This window comes from Zonotrichia leucophrys, chromosome 3, assembly GCF_028769735.1.
Source record: "Zonotrichia leucophrys gambelii isolate GWCS_2022_RI chromosome 3, RI_Zleu_2.0, whole genome shotgun sequence".
Taxonomy (NCBI): Eukaryota; Metazoa; Chordata; class Aves; order Passeriformes; family Passerellidae; genus Zonotrichia; species Zonotrichia leucophrys.
In genome coordinates, this window is record NC_088172.1 from 22,418,194 (window position 1) to 22,438,193 (window position 20,000).

Sequence of the window (20,000 nt, forward strand, 5' to 3'; positions counted from 1 at the left end):
GATGGAAAGTAGAAAGTAGGTCTTTGCAGAACAAATGTTCTGCCTTGGAAGTTATGTGACAAATCCCAACGGGCAAAGAAAAGTATGTAAGCAGACTATAGGTATTGTCTGCTGTCATGCACACAAGAAAATTCAGTACTGTCAAGATATGAGGTTTAGGCACAGTCAGAAGGAAAAGGTACACTTGCTATTTGAGAGAGGCAAAGAAAGGTTTTCTACCACCAGCTGTAGATTGAAGAATTATGTTCTTCTATTGGTTAGTACCATCTTGCCACAGCTTTTGTATCACTGATGGCTGCTGTCATATTAATGAAGATAACATTTAGAATTGAATTAGTCTGTAATGAACTTCCAGAACAATAGCAGTAAGTAATATAATGTATCTGTTCCTTTAGCCCCAGGACATCTCATACATAATTGGCAACACAAATTATCCAACTTAATTTGATGAACATTATAGATATCTCATTTCCATGATCAGTCTTATTTTCAGGTATGTAGAAAGCTGGATCATGTATTCTCCTCTATTCTATTTTATGAGTTTCCACTGATTTTAATGTGAAAATTTCCCCCTTCCTTATGTGAAATATAGTTACTATATTAGGGTATTGCAAAAATAAGCCATAATATTATGTCTCAGAAAACTTGTGTTTGTTACCTTCTCATTTTCTTTTGTTTATTAAAGACAGCAAAAAGAGAAAAGCAAAACATAATCATCAGACTGAAATTACATTTTTATATATGCTTAAAAAAAATCTACCAACATCATACATAAGGACTAAGTTTAAAAAAAAGGGGAAATTGATGTGGGACATGAAAATAACATTTCAGAATGCTATTGCTCAGATGCACTACAATTGTTTTTGAAGTAAAAATATTAAACTCTAAAATTTAAAGTGACATTTTGGGGAATGTTATGGATGAATAAACTCAAACTCTTCAAAAACAACCAGGCAAAGTGACTTACCAGATTTTGCTGACAAAGCCAATAAAATTGCTGGAATTTCTGAGACATGAGGAGCTGAGCACTTCCAACAGCACTTCGGATCTTACCTAGGACTAAGCATACAGATGGATTACTACTAATAAAAGTTTTTTGGCAGCGAATACAATATCCATCTCAAAAAAAATGCAGATGAAGTTCCTGGTTATTTTAAAATGCAAGTAAATATTTGGTTTTGTTGTTTGTGATTATACACATGAAGAGTGAAGTACAGGAAAACTCAGTAGCACCTTGCCTTTTGGCATGATGAATGAATAATAAATGATATATTAATAAGTCAAAACAGCTTAGACTTTATTTGCTTAAGGAAGTAGAAAAAACTAAGGGACTATATTCAGCTTTCTGAAGTGGGCATCCATCAATCCATATGATTTTGAAAACACTCTTAAATTTCAATGTAAATGACACTTCTCCCATTTACATTTGCTCATGTAAATGGAGAGCTGTTGAAATTGTCTTGCCTCAAGAACCAGTTGGATGTCTGTTCCTTCTGATGTCAAAGACATGTGTACCTTAAATTATACCTTCTGGTTCTGTGACTGCAAATTACTTCACTCACTGTGCTTGTGTGGGTCATCCCTGGGTGAGATCTCTTTATCTGTTCTGAGGGTAAAGTTACTACATTCAACTGTAATATAACATATTCCTACCATAAGGATTAAATCCTCACAGAATTACATCTCTGAGACGTGTTTGGTACACCCTTTAGGAATTACAGGTTGTCTGCCCAGGAAAATATACAAAGTCCTCAGCACAGGAGCTTCAGACAAAGTGGGACACAAACAGGTGCTCCAGGACTTTGCTGAACCGGCATCAGCCCCCGTGGATGTGTTAGCATTTCCTCACTGTCCATGTACATGTCCATACATTATGCACTGGGGAAAATGACAAAACTCATTGTATTTTGTTTCCAAATGACCAAACTCATTGCCTTTGTTTCCAAGAGTCATCTGTCTAAATTAAATTTTTTTGAATGCTTTATAATCAGTGATCTGTGTTCAGCAGCTCAGCCATGTTAGGCACTTTTAGATGAGCTAAATTTCCTCCTGGAGATGTCTCTGTTCTTCTATTCACAGTACTACCTAAGGGGATTGACTTATCTCTGAGAAACTAACTCATCCTGACTTCCACATCTGCTGGGACAAATGCCACACTCTGGTAGGAGGCATCATGCTTTTCTATACCTTCCTACATACCCTTTCCTACAGTTCCTTTCCTCCAGATCCATCTCTAGGATTAAAAAATAATTTTTAAAAAGCATTATAAACTGTGGTCTCAGTAAAAAATTTATTTCAGCAGGAGAATTTCCAGATCTTTAAATAATGTTAAAGATATAGAGAGGTGGGGCAAATGTAGACAGGAATTACTCTGATATATTTTACTTCAATTTGGAGAAACCAAGTTTGATAATTCAAACAGGATGTTAAGTGTAAGTGTGGAATAAAGCTGATACAGCACAACTGATCTGCAGCCCCTGGTATAGGAAACATTAGAATGTTGCAGGGCTTATAATTTTGTTGTTATTTAGAATAAGTACAGGAGAGCATGTGAAAACAGTATTTTGGTAGTAGATTTTACATTTTAATTCTACTTTCTTTAGACCAGTGAAACATCTGCTCACCTAAAAGTAGTAGCAAGAGATAATTTGAAAATTTTGTTCTCTAGTTAAAGTCTCAGTAACTTTCAAGGCATGTGCTAATATGTAGAGCTGTGGTTCTCAAACTCTATTCCATTTTCTGTTAGGCAAACAGTACAGCTGTACCACAACACTAAATTAAACAGAAATATACATAATTCATCAGTCCTGTGTGACATCCATTGTAGAAGGGTTAAGTGGTTCAGGGCTGCATGAGTAATACACTGAGGTTTGCTTTTGTTCTGTTGGCCAAATGAAATAAATCATTTTAATTGGTTTGGGGTTTTTGATCATCAAACCCCTCACTTTCCTCTACAGTGCTATTGGCATACAGGAAGGAATATTTGAGTGTTAAAACCTGAACAAGCATACAAAAACTTAAATAAAAAATAAATGTTTCATTTGATCTGGCACAAATTGCTTTAATTCGGTTTTCAACATTTTTAATAAAGGCAATGACTTTAGTGACAAACAGCCTTGTATCCTCCTTTTTATCTCTTGGTGATCTGTAGCTTAGGACATTGGACAAACTCCTAGTGTGGGGTCAGAGGTGCTCCTTTTCCAGGATGAGGAATTATGCTGCAGCAGGTCCCTGACATCACCTATTCCATGCTATGTTCAATGATTCACTGGGCAAAAAGAGTGAGGTTGATTCCACGGGCTGATGGTTATTATGGTTGTCTCTAGTGAATGAAGTTCAGTTTTAGTTTCCTCTGCTGAATTTTACAGTTCATAGCTCAAACACATAGTCTAAGTAAGGGGCATTGGTTTTAGCTCTTCTGCAGAAATATAGATCCTGAAAGAATCTATAGATGTCTGATATTTTCTAGTGAACCTCAGCTACCCAAACCCTCATTCTAAATAAACATTAATTTTATCTTCATTATCATGAAGCATCATGTCCACAAGCATTAGTGATTTAAAGCCCAGTCAGACTGGTCAAGATTTAGGCACTGGCAATGTAGAATTTTGGTGGGATACACATTTGTCAGGGATATAAGGCTGTGATGGTTGCATGTGCCATTGAGTCACAGTGCTGAATACACATGTATCATTACAGCCCTAGAATTTACTAAAGATCTAACTCTATTTCCATTTTAATAAGTAAATCAGATGTAATAAAACATAGAGGTTAGAATCACTCATATTCATGCTACTCTGCCTTGCTGTAATTAAATTAAAGTATTAAAACACTTCAACTCATAATCTTTAGCACAATATTAATAGACATCCAAAGCCTTGTTATTAATTTCATGCATTGGGGAATTATTCTGATGAGTGCAGATTGATTATCTCCATGAAAAAATGATGAATGTTAGAGACTGAAGGGATTGAGATGTTTGGTGATGACTAGAAGATTTTTCTTGTAAATAAATGATGATAGAATCTACCAATACACATAAATAGACAAAATATTTATATAATCCTTAAACCTCCTTGCATGAGGATAATTTTGTATTTGCCCAAATGTCAGGAAAGAGTCAAACAACCTTAATTTTCCTCCCTGAGGCATATGAAGCACTCAATTTTTTTTGGATGGTCCTGTATGACTTTAGCTCTGAAGACATACGAAACCCTGACCATGACTTCAGTAAGAGTAGGCTCAGGATTTACACCCTGATTAGAGATTGTGTCAATTGCACAATTAACACAATGGTGTCTTTTCCCTGTATGTGTGGAATTGCTTGAGAAATTCTAGAAAACCTTGTAATCAAAAATGATTTCATATCACAAAAGTAGAGAGGGAAAAGTTAGATCTGTATTGATGAAATTGATTATAATCTGATGCTGTAACTCTGATCTTGACAGGTTAAAAGCTTTGTTCAATTGTGCCACTGCTGCACCAGCAGTGAAAAACTGCTAACAATCAATCTGCTTCTGGCATTCATTATTGTCTATTTAAGTGACATATTTTAATTTAAATTTTCATTCCATTTCATCTTTTCATTCCCTCCTATATTTGTAAACAAATTACTGCACAATCTGAAATAATATGCCTGGAAAAATATTAAAACTGGCATTTAGTTCACTCTCCTAACTCGAAGTAGGGCATGATATTTGTCTAATCTCTAAACTTAAATTAGTAAACTTTAGAAATATAATTTTACTATCAACAGAGCATCTAGAGACAAAAATAAATATATAATGTTCAGAATGGCATTTTAGGACAGCTCAGCCCCCATCTGGCAGTGCTCTGGAGGGTAATGGGACCCTTGTTCACTAATGGGGACACTGCAAATTTGGTTTTTTACCTCAATAAAGCTAAGTTCAAAAAGAAGAAAATTTCAGCAGAACAATAAAAATGCTATGAGGAATGATTGGATGCCACATGTGGGACTTTACAGACTGTTTCAGTACAGTTGACATTCCTTAGTCATTCACAACACTCCAACTGGAAATTTCAATATCTCCTGAAGCATAGGTTTGTGAAAAGCATTAGAAAATGACGCCAGTAATTTCTCTTTGGTTAAAGGATAACCTATATTTGGTCAAACACCTAAGAAAGCTTTTATGGATAATTAATTCATGAATATACTAAAATCAATTGGCTGTGAGGTGTTCTTGTTGATTTTTATTCATCTAAAATTACGGGAGATTTTACTCTGTTTTCTATTACTATTCAGTCCTATTAGTACTGTGAAAATATCAGCTAGAGGATTAGCAAGGAATGGTCCAGTATCCATGAAATTAAGTGGAATGGGAGAGAGAGGTGATACTTTGAGCTCCCACTCTAATATCTTTGTTTTCTTTCCCCACTAGAGATCAGTTTACTGCTATGCCAGCAGAACTGCTAACCACAATGCAGGAGATACCAACAAAACAACATTTCTGCTGGCATAGTTTACCCTGTAGTTAATTTTTGCACTTATCTAAGGACTTTTATGTGAGAGTAAACTCTGTGGAGCTGTTCCCCATAATGAAGATCTCCGCTGGCCAAGCAGGTGGCACCAAGAAACCCAGGGTTGTCCTCTTTCCCCTGCCAAGCCCTGCCTGCAAGCTGTGGGCAGGGACTGAGGTTCCCTGCTCTGCTCTGCTCTCCCTGCTCCCATCACTGTGCTCATGGGATGCAGAGTCCTGATCCTCTTGGTCTTCAATACCTTTGTGACACTTGAAATTGTTTTCCTTGTCAACACCTACACACTAATAGCCAAACACAATTTTCAGGGTGTAAAACTGAAACTCCAGTCAGCACCCATGAGAAACACATATCTTTGCCTGGAGGCACCCTGTGAGTGCAAGTGACCAGATGTCTAACCCTGGGAACTGTTACAAACACATATCTATAGTTTTTCCATATAATGAACACACACACACATATATAAATAAGCAGAACACAAATAGCTGCTTCCACAAACTTCTTACGGATATGTAATTAGTTCTTGCAGATATGTAAGAACTTTGCAGAGACTTCAAAATAAAACTCACGGCAACTGACCAAATTAAAAAAAAAAAAAAAAAAGCTCTGAAAAAAGAAGAGAGTTATTTTTGTTGCAATGATTATCTCTTTTTTCTAAGACCTGATGAGTGAAGTTCTTAAAACAATATTATGGAAGAAAAGGTTCAGTGAAAGAAAAAATCAATATAGCAATCAGACAGCTTTTGGTGATCTCAAGGATGCTGTGTTAACACCAAAACTGAAATTGTTTTCTAAAATGCAGTTCTATTTTAACTGTTCCCATGTTTAAAACAAAATAGAAGTGGTATCATAAAGACAGCCTTCTCCTATGAGATGCAAAGCTATATTCGGTCTTCACGTACAATTAATATATCCAGGCCAAAAAGAAATGATTCGGCATTAAGAATGACAGTTTGAATGTGCAAACATTGCTGTGAAGTGTTTTGGGAATAGTAGTCTTGCTGGAAGATGGAAAACCATATTTATTTGCTTTTGGCTCAGCCATTTCTGTTTATTTTCTTCAAGAACTGGCAAATGTTTAAATATGTCAAGCTACATTTCATGCTGTGATGTTATTAGATTCAAGTTCTTGAGGATGCACACCTTACAACCTCTGCAGCTCAGACTGGGGATACAAAATGTCTTAAGGAACCAACAGGAAAAAAATTATTCACACAGAGTTTTTAGAATGCTATGAAGATCATTCCCCTGCTGAAATTAATTCTTTGAAAACTTCCTTTTACTTAATGTGCTATTAGATGAAGGGATACAATTTAAAAATAATGTAATTTGGAAATTATTTCAGGAAGAGCTCTTGAAATGAGTTACATACTATAAAAAGCCAGAACTTTAGACAGTCAGCTGAACACAAATTCTGACCTTGCAAACACTTTGTAGATTTATTCTATAACTTCTTTAGCCTATTAGGGAGGTCAAAAAGTTCCCCCAAGAACAAGTATTTAACCCAATTTTGTTAGTTTAAAAAAAGAGACTTCAAGGATTTCAGTTGAATTTTATCAACTCCGTTATCAGGGAATTACTCTTTCCTTTCCTCTTCCAAATTCAAGTCCTTCTTCAAACAGGGAAACAAAATCCTGATTCTATGTTTTGTTTTTTGACTGAAATATTCCAAGTTAGTGTCACTAACTCCTAAGATTAATAAGAAATTACTGAAGTCCCTATTGTCTTCATTTCCTATGTACTATTTATAGAAAACTACCTTCTTGATTGCTATTTCACCATGCAGTAAGCTGTTCCAGAGTATATCTGGAGTGCAAAAGTATAGGTTCACATGATGGGAAGGAGAATTGTTCTGCATCTGAGAACAGGTAGTCAGCTAAAGTCAGCTCATCCAAGTTTTCCTCATGTGGTAACCAGTTTCATATTCCAAAGAGTAACAGCTCTAGCTGCCTCTCCACATCTCTGAGTGGGGAAGGGGTGTGGATGTGAGCGTGTTTCCATTGCTCGTTTCATATGGGGGCTGCAGATCTGACTGGGGCTGTGCAAAAGGAAGAGCTTACAAAGAGAGGAGGCAGGAGAAGTCCAGCTCTTTCCTGAAGACTCCTTGCTAGGAAAGAGAGGGGCTAATGACCTGTGTGTTTCTCCCCTTTGCTCCCCAAATAATCTTACTCTTTCAAAGGAGATCAAAGTCTTGCTCTTTGAACTTCGCCTTCAGACTGAGAACACTGATGTTCCTACATCAGTAACAGGTGGTCTGAGAAGCAGGTGCTTTGGGATTCTTAATAATGACACTGAAATGTCAGTATTCAGCAAAGACTTGAAGAATTGAAAAATAGGACACATGCAAAAAAAAAAGAAGTACTGAGGAATAACCATTATGAAAGGCTTGGAAAATCTTTCACAGGCTAATCCAAGGAAAATATGTTGTTATTTAACAGTCCCTAGAAGGGTATTAACGTCGTCATAGTATCAATGGAAGGAGAAAATTCTGAGCTTTGCTTTGCCATGTTTAAAATAAGGAAAAAACCCACAGTCCATAAAGCACCAGAGGCTGAAGAAAGGAAAACCAGCCTTACTCACAGCCCCACCCCAAATCCTCTGTTGTTACTCAGGAGACTTGTGCACAACACAGCAGAGAAATATGATTGTAAAACAAAACAAAAAAAAAAAGATGACGTAAAAACATAGACATTTTTTCCTTTGAAAAGGTCAGTGCAAGAAATAGAATTTGGCCTTTTAGTCACCATGCTGGCCTGGCTCAAGACCTGAGGGTACATCACAGCAAGAACTCGTTGAGAGAGAAACAAGACGATCAGAAAACAGTACTCAGAGGTGATGGTGAAATTTGTAAGAGTGCAGGGAAAGATACTAGTAAGAAAAATTAATATGAATTCATTTTTGGTCTGAGAAAATCTCAGCTGAGACAATAATTCAGATTGTCAGGGATTGAAATATTTATAAAACTGAGCCTGAAGAACAAGGATAATTGACCTCAAAGGGAATCACAGAGAGCTGGCTACTGAGTCCTAGGACCACTTTGATATATTACTATCATTAGTGCTGTCTTGGATCTTGTTCCAAAATAGTCTACATTATTTTTCACTTTATCCCATCACTCCTTTCAAGGTGTCCACAGGACATGAGAGAATAATAATGATTCTTGACAAAATTGTAATGAGAAAATGCAGCTGAAATTTCTAACAATGCATATGCCTGTCTAACTGCAGAAGTACTTTAACTGCTCCTGCCTGCTACGCTTTCTGTTCCTCCAACAGGCTGAAGTGCCTGTAAAGAAATGGAAACATTTTTAAAATGGCTTCTCACTAAGAGGCAAAGTCGCAGGTTTCAGGAAAAGGACAAAACAAGGTTCATGTAAGACTACTCTGTGTGCTCTGGCAGAGGGTCAAGCACTGGAGCCATAGAAGTGAATGGGAAGAATGTGTCAAATTTGGAGCCGTGGATGGAGCTATTGTACCATCTGAGCTCTATGTAATACCAGACTTTGATCCTGCACTGGACTCTAGAGTTGGTTCTTTAACTACTTCCACAAAACCTTACTCTGGGAAGCACCATCTTGTGCAGCCAGCCACAGGACAGTGTTCTTGTATTATGGTTGTTTGCTCCTACAGAATGAGTGAGGACAAACCACAACTCACAGCTTTATCCTAACAGATTTCATATTTTAGTAATCATCTGTATACTGAAAATATACTGAAATGTTCTTACTTTCTTCAGAAAGATCATTTTCTTCTGCTTCTCTTTCCATTTCTTTGCACCATCCTTCCATTCTCTTAGTCTCGGTGTGCAGTAACTTCATAAACCAAGATCCGTCGCGCCGACAAGGAGACATTCGGCCGGTCTCGACTGTCTCGATGGCTGGCTCCAGCCAGGGCTCAGGTGGTGGAAGGTTTGAGGTGTCAACTGGGGTCCTGTAATCTTCTCTGTAGCTGAACAGTCCCTGTGTCCGTACAGTTCTCACTGCACTATATTGGGTGGGTGTGCTGGGCTCTGAGTGCTGCTGGAATGATGAGCCAAATTGAAGTCCCTTATCCTCCATGGTGATGTGTCCTGGAAAACCCTCCAGTTCCAGGTCAGCCTGCACAGCTGCTGTTACACTGTTCGAGCGCTTGAATCGTCCGTGTCTTGGTGAAGAGGGAAAAAAGAAAAGATATTAAGACATATAAATAATGTATGTGATGGTACAGAGAGACAGAATAATGTTTCAGTGAGAAGGAATGGATTCTGTTCTTCTCGTTGGACTTTATGTTAAACATCTTTTCTTTGTGTATATCTCACTAAAATTAGATGGTGAGTAGCAACAGAGGGGAAAAGCAAAATGCATACTGGAATCATTGATCTAAGCAAGGGTACAAAAGAAAATTATTTAAATTGTCTCTGGAAGCAAATATTGATTTGTTCTCATACTACAAAATAACGCGTTCATTACTAAATAAACTGGAAATAACTACCAGAACTAGAACTTCCTGATAGAAGTCTGTAAAGTATATATATAAAAAAATTTCCAGTGTTCAGAATTTTAAGTAGGAAGATCTGAAAATCTGCTCAGTTAGGAATTTTGAGAATCCCATAATAAAAGAAAGATAACATCAGTACGTTTAAGACCATGGGTTGGAGTTTTTTTGGTCTTACAGGGTGCCCATTAAAAGTTGATTATCCACTGTTATGTAACACTGAATAATGACATTTTAGAAAAGCTTTGTGTTAAAATATTAGACAGAGAAGCAAAGATTATTTGTGAAATCTTTTCACATTGGAGTCCATTGTCTCAGATTATTTGTAGTTCGTGATGGCAAAAGGCAATTAGCAGCCAGATACTCTCAGACAGCTGCTGTGAAATGAGATTATGGTACTGGTCCAGTACTTGATAAACAGTACCTACCAGGCTTAACCTCTGAGTCAGTACATGGGCCAGCAAGTTTACAAATCTAGAGAAGGACTGAACAAATCAGAAAGCTGATTCTATTTTAGAATAAAGGTATCATCCTAAGAACTTTGTCTCCTTTTGTGGACTGGGAAAGCCTGGATCAGCATGAGGAGTCCTGTTGAAGGAAGACTGTTCCAATATGTAGCTCTTAGTATTTGTTCTGACAATAATGAAATTATATTAAACCACTGTTTCAATTTAATACTTTAACTTCTTTCCCTTCAATTAAAAACTGGAAAGTTAGATAAATGTGAAGCAACTGCTAAGTAATCTCCACAAATGTTACCAATTGATAAACATGCATATAAGAAATTTGGCTTCAGGGATTATTTAGTGGCAGCACCTGTCAGGTGTTGTTTATTAAATCTGTTTACAAATGCATGTTGTACCATGAAAGACTACAGATTTTTGAACATGCTTAAATTACCGTTTTTCATCTTCCACTTGAATTCCAACAGAATGATATTCCCGTAGGCCTCTGCTTTCAGTATCTGAATCAGTTGCTGTTTCCACCTAATTCAACACAAAAGATACATCTGCAGAGTGAGCATTGACAACTCAGCACAATTTTTCACACACTCATTCAAAATTAATTATATATTTCATCTCTTACTGCTAAGAAACACCTAGCACAGTCAAATAAATGCCATAGGTATTCAGCCTGGTATTATTGTTTTGGTACTGTATCTTATTAAAGTTTTGCACAAATACTTTTGCTATGTAATTCCCTATTTCAAATTTCAATCCCTTCCCAAGCAGAAGCAATTACTCAGTTTGGTGGGATCAGGGAGTAAGCTTGGTCTGGAAGGGCTGTTCTTAGAATGAGGAATCCACAGGGTAACCCCATTTTATATTAGTATAAACCAGTCTCATTATAGTCCTTGATTTACAAAATAAAATAAAGTCTGAAGTAGCCCCATAAGCTTGCAAGTTGTAAAAAGAAATGGAGCAATGAAATTTTATTGACAACTATGTTGACAAATATAAAACCATTAAATGATGTGAGGGATACAGCAGAATGCCCTATTTCACCTTTTTTTAATAACACAGTCCTGAAAATGCTGCATCAAGCAGGCAATTTATGCATTTTTTATAGCATTCCCATCTGAAATACACTTACCAAAATATATTCACAGTAGTTTCCTTCAAGACTGAGACTTGCGTTTGCAAGTTTCTGTGGGATTTTACATAGCACTCCCCACCACCACACCGCCCCCAAGTCTTTGACACAGACAGAGCAAGTGCTGCAGTATGCAAATTATACTGAATCAAGGGAGAGGCAGGAAAAAAAGAAAAAGAGCAAAACTGACTTTTCCTTTTGAATAATATTTTCATTGTTAAATAAAAAAAAAAATTATCAACCAGTTTTCTATATGCACACTCCATGTGTGAATTCAAAGAATATATCTGATGATAAAGATAAGAAAAGTTTTACGCTTGCAGCAGTCACAGGCATCTCTGGAAAGAGCCTGATGGCTCTTTGCAGCTGTGTCTCAGCTGCACAGTCCCAACCCACCTGGCTTCTGAAGGGATCCAGGGAAAGGGTGGGAGGAGGGTGGGAAACGAATGCATATGTGGACTATACTTCTTGAGGAAGGGAGTTGCTGGTAACTTCTCCTTCCATCTTTAAGCTGTAGCTCAGCTTGCAGTCACATGTAGGTGAATGGAAGGGAACTCCAGCCGGCAATGAATACACATTCATATTTACATGTGTGTAAGTCTTGGAGATGTCAATGAAACAGCTGGTGCAGGAATCCTCTAATAAATGTTAATGGCATGCTTGAACTGCACAGTATAGCACCAGGCACAGGTGTGCTAAAATGTCTGGCTACCAGTGTGACAACAGTCCAGGAAAGACATATTTCCCATCAATTCCCTTTATTCTACATAAGGCCTAGGGGACAGTGCATGCTGCCTGGAAGTGCAAGTGCATGGAAGCTTGCTGTGTTCATTTGGATGGGCAGCACATTGAGAGAACTAATATATCAGACTTGGTAACAGAATGTGGTGTTGTCAGTACAAAAAGAAAGATTCCTCTTGACACTGGCAGTAAAAAAAACCCCTCAACTCCAGAGGTAGCAGCTTGGAGAAAAAAAGCCAGAACAACCAACTGAAATGATAGGTAAATTGGTTTCCTAGTTAAGGTGGATCCTGGCTGCAACATGGGTGAGAAGCCTCAGCTGCTTGGGGTGTCATAATCTCTGAAAGAACATTACTCTGTGCAAAGCAGCCATGAGGTGAGGTCCAGCTGTTACCCCAAAGAGATGACTATCAGGAAATGCAGACTTATCTATAGCAAAGAAGGGTCTAAAAGAGCCCTAAATAACAAATTCTAGTCTAACTGAGGGACTAGGCACTCAGCTAGTCCTTTCAGTGATTTGAGGAAAGCTGCATATAAAACACATTAATTTCCTGAATTAACTGGGCAAAGAATGAGATACTTATGCAAGCTGTTGTGGGGAGCAGAGAGGCAAGTCACACTCGCAGCTTTGACTCCTGCAATGAGACCTCAGTCATGCATGGACAGGTTTTGAAGAGTGAACTCATTCTCAGGTGTAGAGGAGATGATTGAGAGGGGACATTATAAATCTCTACAGGTATCTGAAGGGAGGATATCAAAATAATATTTCCCAGCTTTTCTCAGTGGTGCCAAGCAATAAGAATGGGCAGAAACTGAATGCCAGGAAGAACTCCTTTACAGTGTGAGTGACCAAGCACTGGAACAGACTGCTCAGAGAGGCTGTGGCATCTCCTTCCCTGGGGATGTTCAAGAACCATCTGGATACACTCCTGTGCAGTGTGCCCTGGGGTCACCCTGCTTTAGTGGGAGGTTGGACCAGATGACCCAGTGTGCTCTCTTCCAACCTGACCTGCTCTGTGACTGTGGAGTGAATAAGAGCAGATAACACAAAATGCTTAGACTGTGGCTCCTGGTTGCACCTGTAGGAGTGCTAGCAGGGAGATGATGTTGGAGGTGGGGAAACATTTTCTGGAGGATGTTGTTTGATGTTAAAATCCATAACAACAATTGGAGTGATGAGGAAGTCTAAACTGTTGCTAAGAGCTGTGGTACTGGGGTTCATCCCAAAGCAACCAGTCAGTCTGAGTTAAATCACAAAATCTAGAAACAGATTGCTCAGAGAAGTTGTGCATACCTTATCCCTGGAAGTGTGTTTGAGGCCAACTTGAATGGGACCCTGAGGTCCCTGGTCTAGTGGAAGATGTTCTTGCCCATGAAAAGGGGCTGTAACTAGATCTTTAAAGTCTCTTCCAATCCAAATTATTCCATAATTCCATTCTATTTTATTATTCTGTTGGACTGGGTCCAAAGGAAAAGACCTTAGTAATTTCTCATTACTTCCACTTGTTAATCAAGTTCCTTGAACTTGTTCAACTGAACTGCAGCTGTGGATAATGGTGTCGGTGATGTAGACACAGGAAGGTTTGACAAGGGAAAAGAGTTTTGTGGGTGACCAGATTGAAGCAGCTGAGCAGGTGGGAGCAAAGGGTTTATCAGGGCCTTCTGCTCACTCACATGGCTCAGCACAGAAGGACAGGACATTGCAGCCAGTTCAGACCTGAGACAAAGCCAGAGAGATGAAGCCAAGCTGACATCTCCTCACAGGTCAGTCTTTGCCTTCAGCCCATTCCAAAGAACTGCACTTCCTTCAAAGAGTGATATCCTTAGGATAACGTTCCTGAACACAGAAATAGGGTAAGGAGGGTCAAGGGTATCATAGTTGTGGGGGCAACATACAGCTAGTAACACTGGGGGTGAGCAGCAGCCAATGGACAGAGAATAGATTTTAGCTTTCCATGGAGTTGGCTCAGCAGCTCAAAGGAAAGGCCCCTACAGAGAACATCAATTGGTCCATCAATTTTTTCTGGAACAAAGCAGGTAGACTTGCAACACACACCCCTCTTCATTATTGCATATCAAAAACATACCTGTTTTTGTCAGCTACATTGTTTGGTTTAGTGAGAAATAGCAGGTCCTCTTTTGAACTCTGCTTCTCATATGTGGAGGCAGATTTATCTTTTACCTTTATTTGGAATGGGTTGGTATCTTTCTATTGATGCAACACATCGAGAAAAAGCTTTTATTGGTCTGTTTTCAAGTATTTACTTAGTGGCATTTCACCTGGAGATATAATCCTGAGTAATTTACCCAATATGCAATTGATACCTAGAATTCACAGCCACAAATGAAGTAATACACTCTAAAATTTTATTAGAAAAAATTATCAGAAAAATGATGATCCAGGTGTCAAAATTAAAATTATATTACCTATCTCTAGATATAAAGTCTTGCCAAATTGTCCTTCCCTCCAGCTTGCCAAGATTGACACTAAATAAACGACCTGATGATTGCCTTGATATTTTAATGCTTTCATTTTCTCACTATGCCTTGTAACAGCAGGAGAATGCCAATTTTTTGTGTGTGTCTGTGTGCGTGTGCAGGCAAAATCTAGCATTGCAAATATTGTAAAAACTGGCAAAATGTAAAATGGAGGCAAATACCAAGACAAGCAAAAGTGGAAAGTAAGACAGTAATTTGCAATCATAAAGAAAAAATATGAACAAATAAATTGCATTGCTGTATGACAGATATTATAAAGACTCCTGCTAGAAAACAGCAGGAAACTCTTTCATCTGATTGGCCAGGCTAAACTCAAATGAGCTGAGGATAAAAGTAATACATTTGGTTTGATTGTGTGACTCTTGAAACTCAAATAACTTTCACTAAATCTGTTATTATAGTCCTTGATTCATTATTGTTTTAATATTTACATGGATTATAAAACCCTTTATATTTTCAAATTGGCCCACAGTCTCAGTAAAGCAAACAATGTGAAGAATTTTATCTTTATCTGCTTTTGACGGAATCTCACACAAAAGAGGAAAGAAAAAATAGGCAGTCATATCAAAAGCAGAAGAAAGGAGTAGATCCAAGAGAGTAAATCAGCTTCCTCTCTCATTGCCAAAAAAAGAACAAAAAGTCTCTTAAAATTGGCATTTTATCTTAAACATCAGCACTGCAACTGCAATAACATTGCAGCATCCTAAAAATTCCAGTCAAAACTTCTATGCATACTGTCTCAAAGGTAGACTTGAAGTTAATATATTCTATGCATAAGAAAACAGATTTTAACCTGTTGGCTTTTGCTTCACTCTCACAAGCATTAGCAGTAAGAGTCCTTCAGGCCACATTATCTCTCCCCACGCGACGTCGCTGCCCTCAATGGGTTTTCACTGCTGTAACCAATTTATTCTATAATTAGAGTTTAATAAACAATCTCTCTGATGATATACAGGAAGGGAAATAATTCACCCTTCCTCTCTTGCATAGACTTCTCCGTGATAACAAGACTAAAATAGAGTAGAAAACACTACTTTTGACACTAGATCAAGTACAAGTAATTGTGAATTTAGATAACCATTCTTAGGTATGGGGTGACCTTATTTGTATGCAGTGACTTCAAAGTAGGAAAACCACTTCAAATAAAACTACAGTACTAATAGCTATTGCTTTCCTTAACTGATGGAAGATTTTAACCAGCTAAAAACATATATTCTTTCAAAATAATTTTTAGAAACCCAGCAAAATAAACCTCTCCTTTAATGCTTGTGAGATTTTTTTGTGTCTCACCGTGGAGCTCCATTTTGCCACTCTGTTACTTCCCAGCTGAACATCTGGACTACTCAAATATGTGGCATGGCACAGTAGCTGCTAATTATCAAAAGAAGCAGCTTGAAAACTTCCTCTGATCTTTTAAGAAAGGACTTTTTACTAAAAATACAAGCCAGAGTTTAGAAATGGGATTTATGTCAGGCTTATATGAGATTGTAGCAAGAGAATAATGTACACAGTAGAGGTCACTGATAACTTTTTTTGGTACATTTAATGCTAAGTGGCAAATTGCTCTGAACCAACAAATATTCACTGACTTCTCCAGGCAAAGGACTTCATACACTCCTCTCACAAAAGCACAGTCTAACAGACATTTTAGAGGAGAATAAACAGTACCTCTGTAGCTTTGGATCATTTATGATCCAAACACTTGTAATCAATGCAAATATTTCTTTTGACTGCTGTGTATACACTGAAGCAGATCACTGACAAAGATGGTATAACCTAAACTGTACAAAGAAAATGTAGGTGCCTATCTAAGTACATTTAGCCATGGGTACAAAATGCTTTGTGTTAAAGGGGAATTCTAGTTTGAGAGTGCAGAATGTCATGAACAATGTTTTTACTATGTGACATGAATAATATATATATATATTATTCATATATATATATGAAACTTAGGCAAAGAAGCTATTGCATTAATCTCCCTGGATATAGCCTTTAATTTATAAGAAGGATTTGTTCAATGTAGATTCTGGAGATTACAAAAAACCCACTAAGTATTTTGAAGTGTGATCTTCTGATGATAAATGAAGATGACTGAGTCCATTCTCTATGCTACAATTAGGGCTTGTCTCCAAAAATATGACCGTGAATCAGCCTTCGTACTTAGAATATTTGTTTCCATCTCATTTATTTTCAGGGTTTCTCTTCAATTTGAAAAGCCTTGATGTCTTTTAAATAGAGAAGAAACAAAGGACTGCATGTTTTGAAGATTTGAAATAAATAGGAGGAATTCCTTGACATGTTTTCTCATATATTTCACATTCCCAATGCTTTTAATATGAAATGGTTTGTAAGTAGAGCAGATTTGAAATGTTAATCATTAGCATATATACCAGGGTGTGCAAAAGAGCAAGGAAAATCCTGGAAAATATCTTAGCAACAACCTTGTTCTGATTTAGTGCTTATTTTACTCTTGACAATCTCTACTCTCCATTTTAATTCACATACTTTGATTAGTCTTTTGCTGTCATGACAGAAGACAGATAGCAGGTTTAGAGCTACTAGTATCACAAGAGTCTTGTTCTTTTTATATCCACATATTCTTTCAATCGCTGAATAAATTTTTAATCTCAAAATCAGTATTTTGAAATAAATCTGAATTTACAAGTCAGCAATTTTTCCCAGTGCCTATTGACATGCCTGACAATATTTGTCTTGATTTAAATATGACAGTGGAAAAAATAAAACACAAAAAAACCTCCAAAACCCCAAAGCCCCCAGCTATCTTCTGAAAAAGCTTCATTTAAAATCTTTTATTTTTCTGTTCAAAATCCCATCTAGGATAGAGCTAACACACTGTGAGATGGATCAGTGTATCTGTGCTGTTCCCTGTCTCTGCAGACAGGTGTTACAGATGTATGGCAACTCCAGTGCTTCTCCAGGAGCTCAGGCTCTCTGTGCTTGAGAATACCAACCCTACTGGCACATTCCTAGCATGCCAGGCTTTTCAAAAGGACTCCTATTCACTACATGTACACTGCACAAATCATCTATTTCAAAGCAGCCCTAGGCTGGGTCCATTGTGTTTCCACTTGCAGTGGCACCGCTGGTCACTCTGTCCCTTTGTTCCTCTCTGCTCCTGTATGAAGCTCTCTTGGCAAACATTCTCCCATCAATGTGTTAAAGGAGTGGAACAGTAAAAAATGAACAAATTAGCCATCCTGATAGCAAATTAACTAATGCAAATAAATGCAAATTCAATGCATTACCCTGGCATGGCATGCTGATGAGAAAACAAGTCATTTAGTCAATCAAGGAAATATGCAAATAAAAAACATCCTTTTCCAAGGTACTTTGACACAGAAGTCTAAAAGAAATTAAATACTGCAACTGTACTTTGAGTATACAAATTACTAGTTGTGTAGTTTGCAATAAGAACATTCTACCTTGTGGGGTTTTTTCTGTTCAAACTTGGCAATAGCAATATAACAAAATGCATTTCCTATTCAAAAATACTGCAGAAATGTATTTTTCTCACTAATGTGATGTTCGAAGCTTAATGCTGAAAAAAAACCCAAACAACTAAAATGTGCTCAGCATACTGCTGAAAATTCAACATCATCTAATGTCAAATGGTACAACAAAGCAATTCGTATTTCTTGAAAGATAATAAACAGCTCGCCCTTCTAAAACTTGCTGTTGCAAACAACATTTGCCTTTCTCCATGTGTGCATCTGAGGACCACTGTTACAGTCCAAGTGTCAGACGGCAAGCTGCTATGGAAGACCTGCTGCCCCCAAGGAAACAGGTGTTTTTGTGGATAATAAGCACATATGATTAAACACAGCACATATGAAGAATGGTCAAGGCCGAGTGAAAAGTACTGGTTGTCACTTGTGGTAATAAACAGGATCAAGTGATGTAATCAAAGTTCCAGAATTAATTGCTGAAAATAGACTGACCAAATCAAGACACCAACATTGATAAATACCACCGTGCACAGTTGCTGTAAAGGAGAGATAAGAACAACACTTGATACTATTCCTTTCTGAATAGTAAGTTTCAGGTTAGGAGCTAAAAGGTGCCAAAGATTTCTTTGCTGCTCCTTTGAACTTTTCAGTGTTATCTCCCAAGCTACTTCTCTGAACAATTTAGGATACACTAATTACTTTGTAAAACATTTGAAAAGTAGGCATCTGACTATTTTGCCATGGTTGTTAAATTGAATTCTACTTTTCTGCATCCAAAGAATCAGAATGAAATACTTTTTTGTCAAGGAAATGGACAAACAGCTTTCTGGCAAAGCCGATTCCTTCCCATTAGTCTAATGCATTATGGAACAGCAAAATTACAGCATGCTAAAATGTTAACCTGTAAAGTTCAATCAGCAGCTGTGATAGGCTTAACCCAAACACTTTTCTGTGATTATATTATAAAATTAATGGAAATGCAATTACTAGTTTTTAAAGAAAATCACATACTTTCTTTTATATTCTTGTATATTTCTAATATACAGCCACTCACTGGGCGTTTTTACACGGATGATTACCTTCTCAAGATCTATGTTGCTGTCTCCACAATACCTATGTCAAAATAAATGTCAGTTTCTCTGTAGCTAATCTAGCAAAAGTAAGTGCAAAAGTGAACCCAGTGATCCCCAGTAAAAGGGGATATTCAGCATAACAGAAGCCTAAATTTTCTTCCACTGCTGTCTCAAGGGACTTCGCATTCTTTGCAAGTTCAACTTTCCAATTTTTATTACTTCTTGGTATTTCCTAAGGGTTTGAACAAATGACCATTTCTAGCTATCTAGCACTTACCATTTAGCAGAAGGAATAGCAATCAAAATTTGCATTTCGAATTGTCTTATTTAATTTGCCTGAAACAACAGAACTTGACTAAGCTTTCCACTGTCTGACATGCATTTTGTCAGGTAAAATAAATATTGTGGGTTTTGATGGACAAATGGAAGAATGCTCAAAGACTGTGTTTATTAATGTTCTTTTATTACTTGCCATCTCTAATTATGCTGTATCTACAGCAGAATATTTCTTTCTCTTTTTTGGTGCCTTCTTCCCAGCACAACTAAAAGGGCAAGGGTGTCTTTTTAGGTAGATACTTGAAGATTGACTGGCTTTACTCATTTTTCAAGGTCAAAAGAGAAATATAATGGAAAAAGTACAGTAAAGAATTTTAAAGCTG

At 37.3% G+C, this 20,000-nt stretch overlaps 1 protein-coding gene across 13 annotated transcripts in view; it reads right to left on the minus strand.

Annotated features, from left to right (window-relative positions):
• Positions 1 to 20,000, minus strand: part of DLGAP2 (DLG associated protein 2) — a 453,971-nt gene that overhangs the window by 13,270 nt on the left and 420,701 nt on the right. For all 13 annotated transcript variants that reach the window (XM_064707634.1, XM_064707623.1, XM_064707621.1 and 10 more), the window contains 3 exons: positions 10,869 to 10,954; positions 9,223 to 9,638; positions 968 to 1,059 (listed from right to left, as the gene is read on the minus strand). In XM_064707634.1, coding sequence (XP_064563704.1) covers positions 968 to 1,059; positions 9,223 to 9,638; positions 10,869 to 10,954 — 594 coding nt within the window. The remainder of the gene's footprint in view (positions 1 to 967; positions 1,060 to 9,222; positions 9,639 to 10,868; positions 10,955 to 20,000) is intronic.